General features: G+C 40.8%; 1 protein-coding gene across 1 annotated transcript in view; it reads left to right on the top strand.

Moving 5' to 3' along the window:
- The window catches only part of csmd3b (CUB and Sushi multiple domains 3b), an 898,971-nt gene that overhangs the window by 423,643 nt on the left and 456,838 nt on the right, over window positions 1–18,490 (top strand). Inside the window, 1 exon segment of the mRNA XM_060942250.1 lies at window positions 12,599–12,676. Within this exon segment, the coding sequence (XP_060798233.1) occupies window positions 12,599–12,676 (78 nt within the window).

Below are 18,490 nucleotides of genomic sequence, written 5' to 3'. Positions count from 1 at the left end.
GAGTAAATCAAAATGTTGTCAATGTAAGCAATGACAAATTTGCCCAACATGTCCCTTAAGATGTCATTAATCAGACATTGGAAGATGCTTGGTGCTGAAGAAAGGCCATAAGTAAAGTTTATTTGTATAGCGCTTTTAACAATAAACATTATCGCAAAGCAGCTTTACAGAATTTGAATGACTTAAAACATGAGCTAATTTTATCCCTAATATACCCCTAATGAGCAAGCCTGTGGCGATGGTGGCAAGGAAAAACTCCCTCAGACGACATGAGGAAGAAACCTCGAGAAGAACCAGACTCAAAAAGGAACCCATCCTCATTTGGGCAACAACAGACAACATGACTATAACATTAACAGTTTTAACATGAAGTCAGTTTTGTTGATATTATAAACTCTTCATTGATGGAAACTTGAGTGCAAAACTGTTCATGACAACTGCAGTCCTAAAGTTAGCAAGTCAACTGTAGTCCTCAGCCATAAACGCATTACTGTAAGAGTCCAGAGTGTCTTCCAAGTGTGACTTTCAACTGTCCATATAGGGCCGTCCTCCACAGGAACGATGTGATGAGACTCCAACCAGACACAGGGCATCAGGATGGATCAGGCAGGTCCGAGGAGCAGAAGAGGTCAGCATCTCGATCCCAGGACCAACATGTAACTCAGAGGGACATATTTGGGGGGGGGAGGGGGAGAGAGAGAGAGAGAAAACACAGGTTGTTTGGTATGCCCAATGTCACCTGAATAAGTAGGAACAGTATACATATTGCGCTGAGTACAAGTAGGGACTCCGGCAAAACTAACTATGACAGCATAACTAAAAGGGGAGAGCCAGAAGGTAACACAGGCATGAGGGAGCCCTGGGACATAAAGCAGCCAGCCACTACACCGTCAACAAACTCAAGTGAGCAAGCGAGTGGGGGACTGACAGCATCCATACATCCCAGTTTACCAAAGCACTCTACAGTGCTCAGCGTAAATGAGTACACCCCCTTTGAAAAGTAACATTTTAAACAATATCTCAATGAACACAATTTCCAAAATGTTGACAATGCAAAGTTTAATATAACATCTGTTTAACTTATAACGTGAAAGTAAGGTTAATAATATAAACTTAGATTACACATTTTTTCAGTTTTACTCAAATTAGGGTGGTGCAAAAATGAGTACACCCCACAACAAAAACTACTACATCTAGTACTTTGTATGGCCTCCATGATTTTTAATGACAGCACCAAGTCTTCTAGGCATGGAATGAACAAATTGGCGACATTTTGCAACATTGATCTTTTTCCATTCTTCAACAATGACCTCTTTTAGTGACCGGATGCTGGATGGAGAGTGATGTTCAACTTGTCTCTTCAGAATTCCCCATAGGTGTTCGACTGGGTTCAGATCAGGAGACATACTTGGCCACTGAATCACTTTCACCCTATTCTTCTTCAGAAATCCAACAGTGGCCTTAGACGTGTGTTTAGTCATGTTGGAAAAGTGCACGACAACCAAGGGCACAGAGTGATGGTAGCATCTTCTCTTTCGGTATAGAGCAATACATCTGTGAATTCATGATGCCATCAGTGAAATGCAGCTCCCCGACACCAGCAGCACTCATGCAGCCCCACATAAGGACACTGCCACCACCATGTTTCACTGTAGGCACCATGCATTTTTCTTTGTATTCCTCACCTTTGCGATGCCATACAGTTTTGAAGCCATCAGTTCCAAAAACATTTATCTTGGTCTCATCACTCCAGAGTATAGAGTCCCAGTAGTCTTCATCTTTGTCAGCATGGGCCCTGGCAAACTCTAGGCGGGCTTTTTGTGCCTGGGCTTTAGGAGAGGCTTCTTTCGTGGACGGCATCCATGCATGCCATTCCTCTGCAGTGTATGCCGTCTTGTGTCACGGGAAATAGTCACCCCAGTTTGGCTTTCTACTTCTTTAGATAACTGCAGTGAACTTGCATGCCGATTTTCTTCAACCCTTCTCATCAGAAGATGCTCCTGTCGAGGTGTTAAATTCCGTGGATGACCTGGACGTCTCTGTGAGATGGTTGCAGTTCCATCGTTCTTAAATTTTTGTACCACTTTTGCTACAGTATTCTGACTGATAAGTAAAGCTTTGCTGATCTTCTTGTAGCCTTCACCTTTGTGGTGTAAATAAATTATTTTCTTTGGGGAATTCTGAAGAGACAAGTTGAGCATCACTCTCCATCCAGCATCCAGTCACTAAAAGAGGTCATTGTTGAAGAATGGAAAGAGATTGATGTTGCAAAATGTCGCCAACTTGTTCATTCCATGCCTAGAAGACTTGGCGCTGTCATGAAAAATCATGGAGGCCATACAAAGTACTAGATGTAGTAGTTTTTGTTGTGGGGTGTACTCATTTTTGCACCATCCTAATTTGAGTAAAACTGAAAAAAAATGTGTAATCTAAGTTATATTATTAACCTTACTTTTTCCCGTTATAAGTTAAACAGACGTTATATTAAACTTTGTCTTGTCAACATTTTGGAAATTTTGTGTTCATTGAAATATTGTTTAAAATGTTACTTTCAAAGGGGGTGTACTAATTTACGCTGAGCACTGTATGTCTGAGGACCCTCCAGATCTACACCTTTACCTCATAACACCATTAACAAAAGGCTTGACTAAACAGATATGTTTTCAGCCTAGACTTAAACACTGAGACTGTGTCTGATTCCTGAACACTACTTGGAAGGCTGTTGCATAACTGTGGGGCTTTGTAAGAAAAGGCTCTGCCCCCTGATGTAGCCTTCACTATACGAGGTACCAGCAGATAGCTTGCACCTTTTGATCTAAGTAGGCATGGTGGGTCATAGAGGACCAGAAGTTCACTCAAGTACTGTGGTGCGAGACCAGTCTTTCATTTGAAACTCACATTGATAACATTACCTGGATAGCTTTCTTTCATCTCAGAAATATTGCTAAGATAAGAAATTTAATGTCACTATATGACACAGAAAAACTAGTTCATGCTTTAAAGGTCAGTAGTAGTTTTTTATAATCAATATGAAATTTGATTGGGAGCCAGTGCAGTGTGGACAAGACAGGGGTGATGTGGTCATATTTTCTAGTTCTAGTAAGGACTCTTGCTTCTGCATTTTGAACTAACTGGAGCTTGTTTATGCACTTATTGGAACATCCAGACAGTAAGGCATTACAATAATCCAACCTGGAGGTAACGAAAGCATGAACTAGTTTTTCTGCGTCGTATAGTGACATTAAATTTCTTTTCTTAGCAGTATTTCTGAGATGAAAGAAAGCTATCCGGGTAATGTTATCAGTTTGAGTTTCAAATGAAAGACTAGGGTCAATCATCACCCCGAGGTCTTTTACTGCTGCACGTGAAGAAACAAAGGCCATCCAGAGTTACCATGTAATCAGAAAACTTACTTCTAGCTGCATGTGGTCCGAGTACAAGTACTTCAGTCTTGTCAGAGTTAAGCAGAAGGAAGTTAATAAGCATCCAGTTTCTAATGTCCTTTACACATTCCTCAATTCGACAAGTTGGTGTCACTCATCAGGTTTTGCAGAAACAGACAACTGTGTGTCATCAGCATAACAGTGGAAACTAATACCATGCTTATGAATAATATCACCCAGAGGGAACATATATAAAGAAAAAAGCAGTGGACCCAAGATAGAACCTTGTGGAACACCAAACTTTACCTCAGTATGTCTAGAAAAATCACCATTTACATCAACATACTGATAGCGATCAGTTAAATAAGACCTGAGCCAGGAGAGGCCCGTTCCCTTAACTCCCACAACATTTTCTAGTCTATCCAGAAGAATGGAATGATCAATGGTATCAAATGCTGCACTAAGGCCAAGCAACACAAGCAGCAAGACACAGCCCTGATCAGACGCCAACAATAGGTCATTTACTACTTTAACCAGAGCTGTCTCTGTGCTATGATGAGGTCTAAATCCTGACTGATACATTTCATGGATGTTATTCCTATGTAAATATGAGCATAGCTGCTGTGCCACAGCTTTTTCAAGGATCTTGGAGATAAAGGAGATATTTGATATTGGCCGATAATCGGACAGCTGACAGGGATCAAGGTCAGGTTTTTTTTAATCAGGGGTTTGAAACTGCTAGTTTCAAGTATTTGGGTACATAGCCAATCGTAAGAGAAGAATTTATTATTTTTAGAAGCGGTTCAATTACTTCAGGTATTATCTGTTTGAATAGACGTGTAGGTATGCCTCTAATACTCGCACCCTGGACAGAACCTTCCTCCACACTGCTGTCCGGGTATGGAATAGCTTTCCAGAACATGTAGTTGGACCCATAGGCACTGGCCCCCAGGCCTTTAAATGCAGGGTCCACAGGCATCTTCTGACCACTCCTCTCACTACCAGATGAGCTACAGTGAACCAGATGATTGGCCAAGTCAAATTGTATTCTATCTTGCTATTGTTCACAATTGTACACAATAAAAAAAAGTCAGGGATCTAGTACACAAATTGAGGCTTTTGATGCGGAGATTAATGAAAGTAATTCAATTTCTCTAAGGGGAGTAAAACATTCTAATTGCTGATCTGATAGTTATATTGTTAACTACAGGGTCACTTACATTGTCTGAACTTAAATTAGTAGTTTGAATTTTTTGTCGGATATTCTCAATTTTGTCATTAAAAAACTTCATGAAGTTGTTGCTACTACATACTGCAGGTGTGCATGTGTCTATAGTGGACTTATTCCTGATTAATTTTGCTCCAGTATTGAATAGAAATCTAGGATTATTTTTGTTATTTTCTGTTAGGGAGGAGAGATATGTTGATCTAACAGCACTAAGAGCTTTCTGTACATCAGGAAGCTCTCCTTCCACGCTAATTTGAACGCTACCGTAAGGCATCACCAGGTACTCAAAATGGCCAGCAATGGTGCTAAAGGCTGTTTTCCATTCATCCCCTTCTCAAATTCTTACCAGGTTGTATGCGCTGTGGAGGTCCAGTTTGGAAAAGATTTTTGCTGTTCTTAATTGTTCCAAGGCTGTGGGCACCAGAGGGAGTGGATAGGGATATTTCACACTGATTTGATTTAGTCCCCGGTAATCAATACAGGGCTGAAGACCTCCTCCTTTCTTCTCCACGAAGAAGAAGCTTGCAGACACTGGAGAGGTGGATGGTCTGATATACCCTTGCTTTAGTGCCTCTTGCATATAATATTCCATGGTGGCCTGCTTCTTTTGGAACAAGGGATAGATCTGGTTACGAGGAGGGTTCGTGCCTGGGAGGAGGTCGATGGCACAATCATAGGGATGGTGAGGAGGTAAGCCATAAACCTTACCTCTATTGAGCACCTCCTTCCAGTCCAGGTAACTGGCTGGAATGTTGTCAAGGAAATCGGGTCGAAGGCTCTCTATGGATGTGGATGAAAGGGCCAACTGAGGGCTTTGTAAGCAATTTTTGAAACCTGCTGATGACTATTGTAAGATGTCCTTCTGCTGCCAGGAAATTAAGGGGTCATGGAATTGGAACCAGGGGTACTCTAGAATGATGTCGTAGTTAGCAGTTTGGGTGATGAACAAGATGATGTGCTCGGAATGGAGGGCCCCTACCTGAATCTAGTGAGGAGCAGTGCAGGCAGTGATCAAACCCTCTCCAATGGGCCCCCGGTCAGTGGTCTTTATTTTAATGGGTCTTTCTAGGGCGTTAGTGGGACAGGTTGAGTCACTGGACAACCAAGCAGTTGATGAGATTACACTCGGCCCTATAAATATAGTCTATAAATGCAGAGAGGACATGATTCGAATCTGGCAGAACTAATAACACATAATCTGAAAGATTGTGTTGGAGGGCTGGATAAGGAACTCACAAGGTTGGATTGCTTGTTGGCTTGACTGGCAGTAGCTCCCCGAGGTGGGCGGACTGGGTATTTTGCAATGATATGGTTGGCATCATCACAATAAAAGCATAGCCCCTCTCGCCGTCTTCTTTCTCTCTTTGACCGTTGCAAACATGTGCGAGAGACCTCCATGGGAGTCGGAGTGTCGATGGAAGGAGAAGGAAGAGTTGAAGGTTGCAGTGAGGGCCTGTTCTGGATTAGGTGGTCCAGATGGATGGCTAAGTTGATGAGGGAGTCTAGGGATAAGTGTTTGTCATGGCAAGCCATTTCGCTCAGTATTTCTGGACACAACCCTTGGCGAAATGTAGCCTTTAATGCGGGCTCGTTCCAACCGCTACCAGCAGCCACTGTGCAAAATTCCAGAGTATACTCTGTGACTTCTCTGTCTCCTTGTTTAATCATGAGGAGACTCTCTCTGACCTCTATTCCCTTGGGTTTGTCGTCAAAAACCCATTTAAACAGTTCAAGGAACTGACTGTAGGATGTGGTGTGTTCACCACCATGCCCCCACACAGTGCTGACCCACCGTAGAGCTTTTCCTGTGAGTAAGGTCAAAAATTTTGCAATCTTCTGCTCATCAGAAACCCTGGAGAGTGAAGAGAAGTATAGGGAGCATTGAAGCAGAAATCCCTTACATGGTGACACTTCACTTGAGAAATTTTCAGGAAGAGGAATGAGCTGAGCTGTGCTAATAGGAGATGCGGGGTGTGTTAGGAAGGCCTGCGACATTATAGCAGCAAGCTGTGCCATCCTGGTGTTGAGGTCACTGAGCATCTGCTGATGTTCACCTAACAAGCGCCCTTGAGCATTGAGTGCAGTTTGCTTCATCTTCTCTGCTGCATCCATTGTGAGGCGAAGTATCCTGTCAGAATGCAGGCACTTACAGATGCAGGCACAGGGGAGACTGGGGGCTTCGCCAACAGCATGCTGAGCCAAAATGTGGGCAGGAATCGTAATCCGGAAACAAGCAAGGGTCAGTCGATTAGCAAACAACGCAACAGAGAGTGAGCAAAAGACGAAGTTGGTGATAAACATGGGTCGTACACTGGAAATCAGGCGGAAAACAAACAGCTCGGTAAAGTTAGACACGGGGTACTAGACAATACTTCACAAAGTGGGGAAGTGAGAGCTGAGTGTACACACCCACCCACCCACACTAATATATATATATATATATATATATATATATATATATATATATATATATGACTCTTGGGGCTTGTAGTCCGGAGTGGCCATGTTTGGAGGCTGCTCCGAACTCGTGTTTTCAGCACTGTTACTGACAGATGTAACAGAACTATAGTATGATGTTGATCAGTTTATTCCTTATATTTACAGACACTTGTTAATTGGCATGATAGGCATTTATTATATTGGCTAAAGTTACCATTATCAAAAGAGCCCATAAATTCAGTGCCCTCCACAATTATTGACACCCCTTGCAAAGATTTATAGAAAGGATTCGAAAAATATCCACCTTTTGGTGAAGTCGCTTCATCACACTGAAAAAATTAGAAAAATCCAGCCTTTAATTGAAATCATTTTATTCAAAGAAAAACAAATCCCACATCAAGAAATAATTATTTTCAACAAAAATGTGTGCCACTATTATTGGCACCCCTGGACATGATAGTGAACACAATGTAACTGAAGCATGTTTGCCATTTAAATTGTACATTTTTGAGTTGATTGGAATGTGTAGGAACTTTCAAGCTGTAATCCATGACGTCCTGATTAACTGGGGTACAAATATGAGGTGACACAGAGGCCAAATTCCCTTAGTCATCCATCAACATGGGAAAGATAAGAGAACACACAAACCAAATGAGGGAAAAGTGTATTGACCTTCATCAGGTGCCAATAATTGTGGCACATATGATTTTGTTAAAGATAATTATTTCTTGATGAGTGATTTGTTTTCTCTGAATAAATTTATTTCAATTAAAGGTTGGATTTTTCTCGTTTTTTCAGTGTGAGATGAAGTGACTTCACCAAAAGGTGGATTTTTTTTTTCTAACCCTTTTTACTAATCTTTACAAGGGGGGCCAATAATTGTGGAGGGCACTGTATAAGTAGAGTATTGCAGAACTTGCAAAATAAAAACATGATACTTACACTATTGCTGTATAATAATAGACTAAACCAAAAACTGGAACCAAATTCATATTTATTTAAGAGTAAAACAACGTTCTGAACAATGAACTTTGATACAGATGTGTGCCAACATCATTATTTGACTTTGGCAGGTTTGCCAAGCCATTGTTTTACAAAAGTGTTAAAATATGTGCTGCCGCAGGCCCAAATATCTAATCTCAACTTTCTTAAGCCACAACTTTTAAATAGAGTGCACTATCATCAAATTTAAATGTGCTTTTTGTTTTCATTGAATTCACTTTGTATCGTTTTCTGCTAACCTGAAACATTGGCTTTCTTATTTGGTTTTATTTGTTTTTGGAAATGGGCTTCCCCTCAGGGTATCTCGTAGATGTGCTGTAATAAAATCAAGTTTTACGATTAAATTGTCAAGGTTTGATTTAGTTTTTGTTTGTTTGTTTTTAGGAGGGTTTTTTTTCCATCTTTATTTAGCGTGGAGGCACTGAGATTAGTGGATCTGGAATGTGCAAGAAATTTTAATTATTTTTTAAAATTATTTTTGGCAGCATTTTGGCATAATGAACGATTGCTAATTAAACTACAGTGCTATTGGTCCAGAACTGATGATTGTCTTTTTGTTATCAATTCCCCAGTATCTCAGTTTGGTTGATTTTTTTTTTTTAAATACTGCTTTTTCATGAATTAAAAACAGCATCGTTTACCATCAAGAACCATTTTGTCAGGAAAAGAGAGAAAGAGGGACTTTATTCGGAACAACACACTAATACTGGGTAGGACCCACTCTGCTCTCAGGACAGCCTCAGTTCTTCATGGTATGGATACCACAAGGTGTTGGAAAGATTGCTTTGAGAGTCACTGAGTCTCTGCCCAATCTAGCCTCAGATTCCTGTTCTTGACTTACAACCGGATGTGGAACCCGGTGTGCTCTTTTGCTGTTGCAGCTGATTCACATCAAGGTTCGACATGTACATTCTGAGATGCTTTTCTGCTCACTATGGTTGTAAAGAGTGGTTATTAGAAACAAGTCTGACCTGTCTCATCAATAAGGGATTCCTGGATCACTGGATGTTTTGTGTTTGTTTCACACTATTCTGAGTAAATTCTAAAGATTGTTGCACATGACAGTCGTTGGGGATCAGCAGTTTCTGGATTACTTGAACCAGCCAACAGCATGATGTCACAGTCAAAGTCACTGAGATCACAGTTTTTCCCCAGATGTTTCATGTGAACATTTTTTATCTGAGACTTAACTGAATTATTTTATGCATTGCTCTGCCGCTGCATGATTGGCTCATAGGTAATTGCATGAATAAGCAGGTGTATAATTGTGGCTGCTGAGCTGTGATAAACGTGTTTTATTGAAGCTATTCCATGATATTTTTAAAGCAGTGGTTGAGAAGGTGACTCACAGGTATAGTTGAGTTGAGCGATAGCTAGAACTTGTGGCTTTACACTATGTATGCGTGAGCAGCACTTACCTGACTGCTTGAGGCACAGTTTCTCAATTATATGACATTATGGGATATTGGTTCCAAGTGGTTAAAATGGAACTAGAAAGCTCTGGGAATTGTAATGTGATGTTATAGGCATGACCTTCTCATCCCCCATAGATCACCACTATTATGGTTACTGCGAAGAATTTATATACATTTTCCAGTGGCTGGTTTTCTGAAGTTATTTCATCTTTAGTTTGTGTGAGCAATGTGCTTATAACTATATAAAATATCTGGCCTTGATCTCAAAGCATTGTGAGTATTGGAAACAGGATAATGTCCTATGGGTTGAATTATAGTGAATCTATACTGAGGTATTCACTCCATTTCAGAAGAACAAATCATATCTTGCTTTTTTATTTGTATTATTATTTTTTTAAGCAATAGATAGCATAAATATTAGTCTTAGCAACATGTGGAACGGAAATACTTCTTGAAACAGTCAGTAGTTTTAATATGGCTAGTAACATGGTTACCTACCTCTTTTCAGGTTCTCCAGGGCCAGTTATGATTCTGTTCATAATGTCTGCTTGACACCGGTCCATAGCAGGAAGGATAGGATTGCATCCTCATTAAATTCCATCCATCCATTATCCATAAGCGCTTATCCTGTGCAGGGTCACAGGCAAGCTGGAGCCTATCCCAGCTGACTATGGGCGAGAGGCGGGGTACACCCTGGACAAGTCGCCAGGTCATCGCAGGGCTGACACATAGAGACACACAACCATTCACACTCACATTCACACCTACGGTCAATTTAGAGTCACCAGTTAACCTAACCTGCATGTCTTTGGATTGTGGGGGAAACCGGAGCACCTGGAGGAAACCCACGCGGACACGGGGAGAACACGCAAACTCCACACAGAAAGGTCCCCATCGGCCGCTGAGCTCGAACCCAGGACCTTCTTGCTGTGAGGCGACAGTGCTAACCACGACACCACTGTGCCACCCTATCCTCGTTAACTTGAGATCTCTATTTGGTACTAGTTACTTCAAACTTAAACATTTCAAGCTTGAAGTATTTTAAATTTTGTAGAAATATCAAACACTGTGAATCTAGTATTCCTCCACAATACTTGGAAATAAAAACACCCCGCAACCCAAACGAGCACAAAGGAAGTCTGGGAGATATAGTGTGTGATATAGCTTCTGAAATAACAGTTTCATATCTCTAATGCTAGACTTTTAAACTTTTGGTTAGTGGACTGGATATTTGATTATATGACTATATACATACTTTACTATATTCCCACAAAATAGTCATGACCGACTAGGCAATCATGATTTACACACTAGCAATTGTCATGTGCTGGAAGTAGAGTGATGTATGGTTGCGCGAATGAAACAAGCGGGAGTCGAACCTCAGGCAAACAGAGCAATGCAGGACAATCAAAATCAGAATGAAGGGTCGAAGTAAAAACGTCAACAAAACTAAGAATAATGAAGAGAGAAAACACTTAGAAATACTCACCGGGATAGCTAAACCTCACAAAGGTATATGAATGAATCAGTAAATGCAGCTGAACAGGAAAAAAATGAGTTTAATAAACAGATGAATGAGAGCGAGCTAATGTCAGGATTGAATTGAATCAGTGGTGGCTCCTGGGTTGGTGCTGGATTTGGAGGTGAGCCTAATTCTTATTTATTTTTTAATGTGTCCTTGTTTCAAGATTTATTTGAGTTATATATACAGAATAATCTAACACATTTCATTTACAGTACAAAAAAAACACCCCCCAAAACAGATTTTATCCTTTTCGTGTATTGCTTGTTAATTTGCTTCATAGTCAATGCTTTTAAAGTGATAAATATCATTATGTAAGGGTGGGCAAACATCTTATTTCCTATTCCTAGCTCCATATTGAGAATAAAAAAAAGGTGGTACATGTGGTTTGACAAGCACATTCACAGTAAAAGATGGAGTGTGAATCCTGAAAGTGCTTCAGAAGTGTGGTGACTGTGCCTTTTGTACCATTTTGTACTTTATAGCTGCCTTCTCTCTTCTTCTTTCTCTCTCTCTGTCACACTCACGCACACGCACACACGCAAAATGATGGGAAACGCTCTGTCTTATTGTCTTATGTTGTCATTCAGTTTAAGGGACCCACATTGAAGTTTGCCAGAAGAAATATTTCAGGGTTGTATTTATTGCGCAATAACAGTTTCAGACTCACTGAATGTACTGATAATTTTTATGAATAACATGATGATTGTTAACTCAGCAGATATGAGCCATGTGGTCATACTGTACACGATACATGTTAAAGGCTTTAACTTGAATGTTTGTCCCTTTGACATCCTTTGAGTTTGTTATATGTTTGCCACACTGTCACGTCACCTATTTACAGTTTATATGAAAAATATGATGACATTTGTTGTGTTGCAACAAATGGAAGTTTACATCAGATATGTTAAATGCTCTCAATATGTGTATTGTATAATTTCATTACATGCATCATTTCTGAAAGAGAAAGCATTTCTGAAAATGTGAATGTTTTCAGATGCTCTGATGATGATGATGATGATTATTATTATTATTATTATGCCTGACATTTCTCACAGGACTTCTGTGTAACCTCTGAGATGATGGGCTTATCCACTGCTCAATTAGAACAGAAGGTCTCGCCGTATAGCGGTGTTTGTGTGTTTAAGAGCGAGACAGAGAAACATCGAGATGGATTGAGACAGAATTGGCCGGGTTTTTTTTTCTCTTTTTATCAGTAGAACAACTTTGACGGATGAATTATGGCCCTAAAGACCATTTAGATACTTGAGGCAATGTCTGATCCATAAGATGATGTAGGCATACAATTTGAAACCCCTCCATCAATTTCAAGGTTGACAAATGAACAGAAGTCCTGTCCTGCTGCTTCTTTATTAATCTTCTCTCTGTCTCCTTCCCTTTTCATTTCAGCACACTCTCACTTTGAGTTCCATTTACACAGTGCATTGGAAAGTTTACTGCTGTTTTTGTTCTTTTTTTTTTTTTTGCTTTTCATAAGCTTGATAATCCTTTCTTTCCTTAATGCTGACAAATTAATTTCTGACCTGTTTCACCTGATTTTTTATGTTTTTTTGTTTGTTTTGTTTTGTTTTTTCCCCTCTTGAACTAGTGAAAAGGTCCGTAGATTTTAAATCTAGAGGAGTAAAATTATTTCCTGGCAAAGACAACAACAACAAGTTTTCTATCTGTGAGTCAACCCTTTGTTACTCTTTTATGGTAAATTTGTGATATGCTCTTTTTTTTAATTATTATTTGTTTTGTTTGTTTTTTCTTTTTCCATTGTTTTGCATTTTAGTGTTTGTGTTGTTGGTGTGGTTCATGCTTTCAGGTTTAATTCATTTATTTTTCATTGCTTTGTTTGGGCATTGTAACTTGCTAATGCTGTTTGCATGAACAGTCTCTTACCATCTTCAAACCAGCAGCTTGTGTTTGTGTTAACAGTATAATGCATTAGTGTTAGCATTAGCATTGGCACTGTGCAGCCCTGAATCAAATCACTCAAAAAGAACCTTTCAAACACAAGGGATTTCTTACAAATCAAGCAGGTACGGTAAGTGCAAAACTGGGTAATTTTGGAGGAAAAAAGAGATAGCAGCAAGACTTTTTGACTAACGTACATGGGAATGCCAGACAGGTTGTTAGTATTACAAGGGGGGAAAAAAAACAACACAAAATACCTGATTCAGGGTAACAAGGTGGTAAGTAAAATATCTTCACTCAAAATTACCATACATTTTAGCAGAAAGGTATACTGAGAAAAATACCTGACAGAAAATAAAATTGATAAGTTCAAACAAATTATGTCAATATAAGAGTGCACTGCAATGAAGACGTTTTCTGTATGTATCCATTAAATCGTTTAACCTAGTTACTGTAGATGACTATGATGAAGGAAAGAGTCGTTGTCTTCATCTTTCAGCTGCTCTCGTTAGGGGTCGCCACAGTGCATCTTTTCCACATATTTGATTTGGCATTGGTTTTACACCAGATGCCCTTCCTGACGCAACCCTCCCCAGTCTATCCAGGCTTGGGACCGGTACCAAGTATGCACTGAGTTGTGCAACCCCAGTGGCTGGGTATTTTACCTAATCTGCATGTCTTTGGACTGTGGGGGAAACCGGAGCACCCGGAGGAAACCCACACGGACATGGGGAGAACATGCAAACTCCACACAGAAAGACCCTCATCAGCTGTGAGGTTCGAACCTGAAACCTTGCTGTGAGGCAACAGTGCTGACCACTACACCACTGTGAAGCAAAGAGTAAAGAATGTTTGTTTATTTTATTTACAGCAATAATTGTAGATGTAGGGGAAAAAACAATAAGAGACGTGAACTAACTCCACAGGGCTCCAATGTTTTGAGGGGATAGAGGAGGACTTTTCCTTCCTCTTGCCATTATTTCCATAGCAACAACTAGTAAAACAAACAGAGAAACAAACACTTTTACAATTTGAACTACATCTGCAATTATTCCTGAAGTGCACTGCAGTTACTTCCTTGATTCGTCTTCAGATTTATATTTTCCAACTGCTAACCCAACCTACTCCATGCAAGTAATTAAAATCTCACTGGACTCAATCTCAGTTCCAACTAGCTGCATTTATTTGGACTGAAACCAGACTCACTGGCCACATCGCATTTCTTTGGAGATGCTTGAGAGAAAACATCTGTTCCCAATGGTTCCAGCTCAACTTCAAACCCAGCAAAGTCAACAGTCTGTATGGCTCCTCAGTGAAATCCTCTCTCTTTGATTTGCAGAATGTGCAGAGCATTGAACATGATCGACTTTTTAAGTGCAGTGTTTTAATACACACAGTAAATTTAGTCTTTTAACACACACACACACACACACACACACGAGAGATTTTTAAATTAATAGGAAATACTGAAAACAAAAGCTTACTGCACTTAAAAGAACTTATGAAGAAAACAAAAGCAAAAGAACTGTTCATCCCAACCTTCAATCTGGAACTAACTTCTCCAGAGCTCTGTGTTATCCAAAGGCCTTAAATGTAGCCTACAAGGGCCATTCCTAAAGAATTCACTGGTGTCATTGACGGCCAATATTCTTCCGGTGTTTAAGAAGTTCATGGGAATGAACCACTTCCGTTTCTGGTTGAGAGTACGCTGTGCGCATTTTGGCTGCTGCTTCTCACCGGAGCTTTTTAATTTTCTCCCCCCCCCCCCCCCCCTTCTTTCTTTTTGAGCTTGTATAGTTTGATGTTTGTTCTTTGTTTGAATATTTTGTCCACCAGTTGGAGCGTAGCTCCAGACACAGTTTTGAGTGTCAGTTTCCTTCAGGCCTTGGTCCACCATGGGTGATGTGTACTTGTGCTCCTCGCTATGGACTGCAATGCACTCATTGCTCTCTTTAATATCAGGGTTCAAGCGCCCTGTGTGCCAGTGCTTCTGTGCTCACTTTGTGGATCCAGGGCGTGGTGTTCCGAGCAATGTTGCCCGGTGGTGTCACAGCGGCTGTGCAGGTGGTGTGGGACATACCTTCATGCGCCATTTGGTGGGTCTATGGGCAGGTATGCCACTGGAATTACATCCTGACCCTCTTTTGGTGGACTTTTTTTTTTCTTCCTGTTTGTTTTGTAGTTGTAAAGTGGCCTTGGGTGTGAGAAAAGCACTATATAAGAAACTTTATTATTATTATTGGGTTGTCCAAACTTTGCAAGTTTTTGAAGTCAATGGAAACCTTAAGTTCCACTAAATCATTCAAGACACAATCATTCAGCAGGAGAATTTCAAGTTCTGCAATTTTATTATTCATTCCTGTGAAGGAGAAATTGGCAATGTTTTCCCCCCCCCAAAAAAAAAAATTAAACCAAAGCCTCCAATCTGTCTAAGGAAGAATACGTAGCCTTGAAAGATCTCAACAAATCAAGTGACACTGTGATCAAGCCAACAGATAACGATGGTACAGTTGTTGTTTGGAGAAATGATCTTTACATCAAGGAAGCAGAGACACACATTTCTGATATCAACTTCTACAGGGTGTCTGAAAAGTCAGGAACCAATGGGAATATGTTGAGCAAATATGTAGATCTGAGAATGTTGAGCAAAATCCTCAAAAACATGATACACAGTCTGAGTAAATGCACCGAGCTTTAGGGTGAGCATGTAAAGAATAAAGTTTTCGTCTTATTTGGTTCCTGACTTTTCGTACATCCTGTACTGTAGATGGATCGACAGTAACATCACTCCTCAGCTTCAGTCTTCTATCCATTTGTCAGAAATGGCGAGCTGAGGAGCAGACTCAAGACCGGCAGTGTACAGAGAAAAGCTTCTTTAATGAAGTAGAGGGCAGAGGTACAATAGGGCTCAAGCAAAAATCAGTGGTCAAACAACGGGCCAGGAGGTCAAAAACACAGAGGAGCAGGTAGGCACGGTCAGGGACAAAAACAGGACAGAAAAATCTTAACGAAAATCGAAGAACACAGGGACAAGGGAAATCCAGGCAGAGGAGGCAAAAACACAATCCAAAGGAACAGGCAGGTAAAACAGGGGCAAAAACCTGGACAGAAGACTAAACGAAAAACAAGGAACAATTCAGGCAGGGGGAATCAAGAAGACACAATACCAAAGGGTTGTAGCAAGGCGAGGAAAGTCTATGAGAGACAGTCTGGCAACTGGAGTAGCTCCAAACAGTTCTTAAGAAGGCCCTGGTTGATGGGAGAGGAGTGATAGCAGGTGTGGGAGTGCCGCTTCAGGAAAATGGCCTTCAGCAGGGCAGGACTGAATTCCTGTCCCGGCTCCGGCCTGGAGCCAGCATGGAAGTCCCACAAACTCAGGCATGAATGGACTGGACCAGACTGTGACACCATTCAACTGTTTTTCCTGTCATTTCCTCAGAATATCTTTCTAATTGTGGATAATCCTCAGCGCAGCCATTTTTATCTTCTCCCAGAAGGATCCAAATAAAACAGTCCTGCAGTTCCCATTGTTTCTGCTTGTTCTCATTCCACAGAAATAAGATCTCAGGTTGTGGACGACATTTTCCAACTCATTGTTCATTCTTTCCATACATTTGTTAAAATTAAATCCTTGAAAGAACAGTTCCTGGACAAGAATTCTCTACTTTTGTCTATGAACATACAAAGAAAGTGTCTATATGCAGCCATTTGCAATGAAGTCAAACTGCAAGCTCTAAAAGTTTTTCTCAATGCGTGACTGGAGAAGAATCCACACAATGACATTGTCTCAACTTTATCAGACTTGTCAATATTAAACTGCTTCAGACTTAATTCTAGGATTTACTTTTCCAGTAAGAGGAGTCGGTATGGGCAATAAAACAGCACCTTCCGATATGAACCTTATTGAAGGTACCTGTACTGTTCCTGATGAAAATTGATGACATGTTTGTCATTGCTATCAACTTACCCAAGCTTTTCGTCCAACTTTTCATTTCTTCCATCTCCACATTTCACCCAGTGCGAGCATGACTTTTTTGGACATGTCTCCTCTTAAAGTGCATATCCTGGACCAAATTGGTGTGGCAGCACAGTGGTGTAGTGGTTAGCGCTGTCGCCTCACAGCAAGAAGGTCCTGGGTTCGAGCCCCATGGCCGGCGAGGGCCTTTCTGTGCGGAGTTTGCATGTTCTCCCCGTGTCCGCGTGGGTTTCCTCCGGGTGCTCCGGTTTCCCCCACAGTCCAAAGACATGCAGGTTAGGTTAACTGGTGACTCTAAATTGACCGTAGGTGTGAATGTGAGTGTGAATGGTTGTCTGTGTCTATGTGTCAGCCCTGTGATGACCTGGCGACTTGTCCAGGGTGTACCCCGCCTTTCGTCCATAGTCAGCTGGGATAGGCTCCAGCTTGCCTGCGACCCTGTAGAAGGATAAAGCGGCTAGAGATAATGAGATGAGATGAGATATATATATGAAAGAATGTCCCTTTCCACACTCATCCAGAAGGGTAATTTTGCACAAGGCCATCTGTCTACAGCAAAAAAAAAATAAAATAACAAAACGCATTTGGAAAAATCCCAAGAGAGTCTGGAGCCAGATTCGTGATGTCAGCTGCAGAAGCGCCAGCAGGCTGCGAGAGCTTGCACGGTTTCAGTGCACAGCCTGTGTAGACCAAGTTTAGCAGCTAGCGATTTTGCATTGAAATATGGAATTGTCACCTGAGTGCAATGTAGGAAACGATGAGTACTAATCCCATCAAGATTGGTGTTGCTACACCCTCCTACGATACATCTGTTAACCATTTTAATAATTACGTGATAACGTTGAAGAAATTTGCAGAAAACCACCAGATCGTTTTCTCATAAACAAACCAGTGCTGACGTAGGATTCAGAGGGAGGCGTCCCACACGTGACGTCACGAAAATCAATGTTTGCCAGGAAATCCAAATGCCAAGTTTTTTCAGAGGCGGACCAATTCGCCTCAAATGGCTTGATTTCAACTGAATTTTTCTGGTATTGCACAAGGTAAAAAAATTGCACAAAATGCAAAGTGTTACAGATATTTGACCAAAGTTTAATATCAAATAAGAGAATTACATTGATCTTGCTCCTGAATTTACCCGTGATATGCCCTTTAAAACCACCATCGCTGCCATCCTACAGACTCTCGTTCATACTTACAGTACAACTCTTCCCGTCCCAAGCACCGCAAAAATTCCATTCCTTATTCCCAGATACTGAGACGTCAGTGGATTTGCACTGAGATCAAAGATTTCTTTCAGAGAGAGGATAAACATATGATTATTTTTCTAACTACTGGCTCCCTAAGAAAGCCTTCGATGATATTGATGATGCTATAACCTGTGCTCAAACTATTAAGAGAACAGATGCACTGACCTTTAAACAATCCACTTCTGAGACAGAGAGAATTCCTTTGGTGCTCACTTTATCATCCCACTAATAAAACAACAATGGACACAGCATTATTGACATCTCGGTTTGCAGTGCTGGTTGTTCCTGTGGGAGCAAAAAGAGCTCTCTCTGAACTTTGGAACTCTGCGGAATAAACGTCGTGTTTTGTCACCAA

This window comes from Neoarius graeffei, chromosome 16 (genome assembly GCF_027579695.1).
Source record: "Neoarius graeffei isolate fNeoGra1 chromosome 16, fNeoGra1.pri, whole genome shotgun sequence".
In the NCBI taxonomy this organism is placed as follows: Eukaryota; Metazoa; Chordata; class Actinopteri; order Siluriformes; family Ariidae; genus Neoarius; species Neoarius graeffei.
The sequence above is the reverse complement of the archived record's forward strand: the minus strand, read 5'-3'. Positions and strand labels throughout refer to the sequence as shown.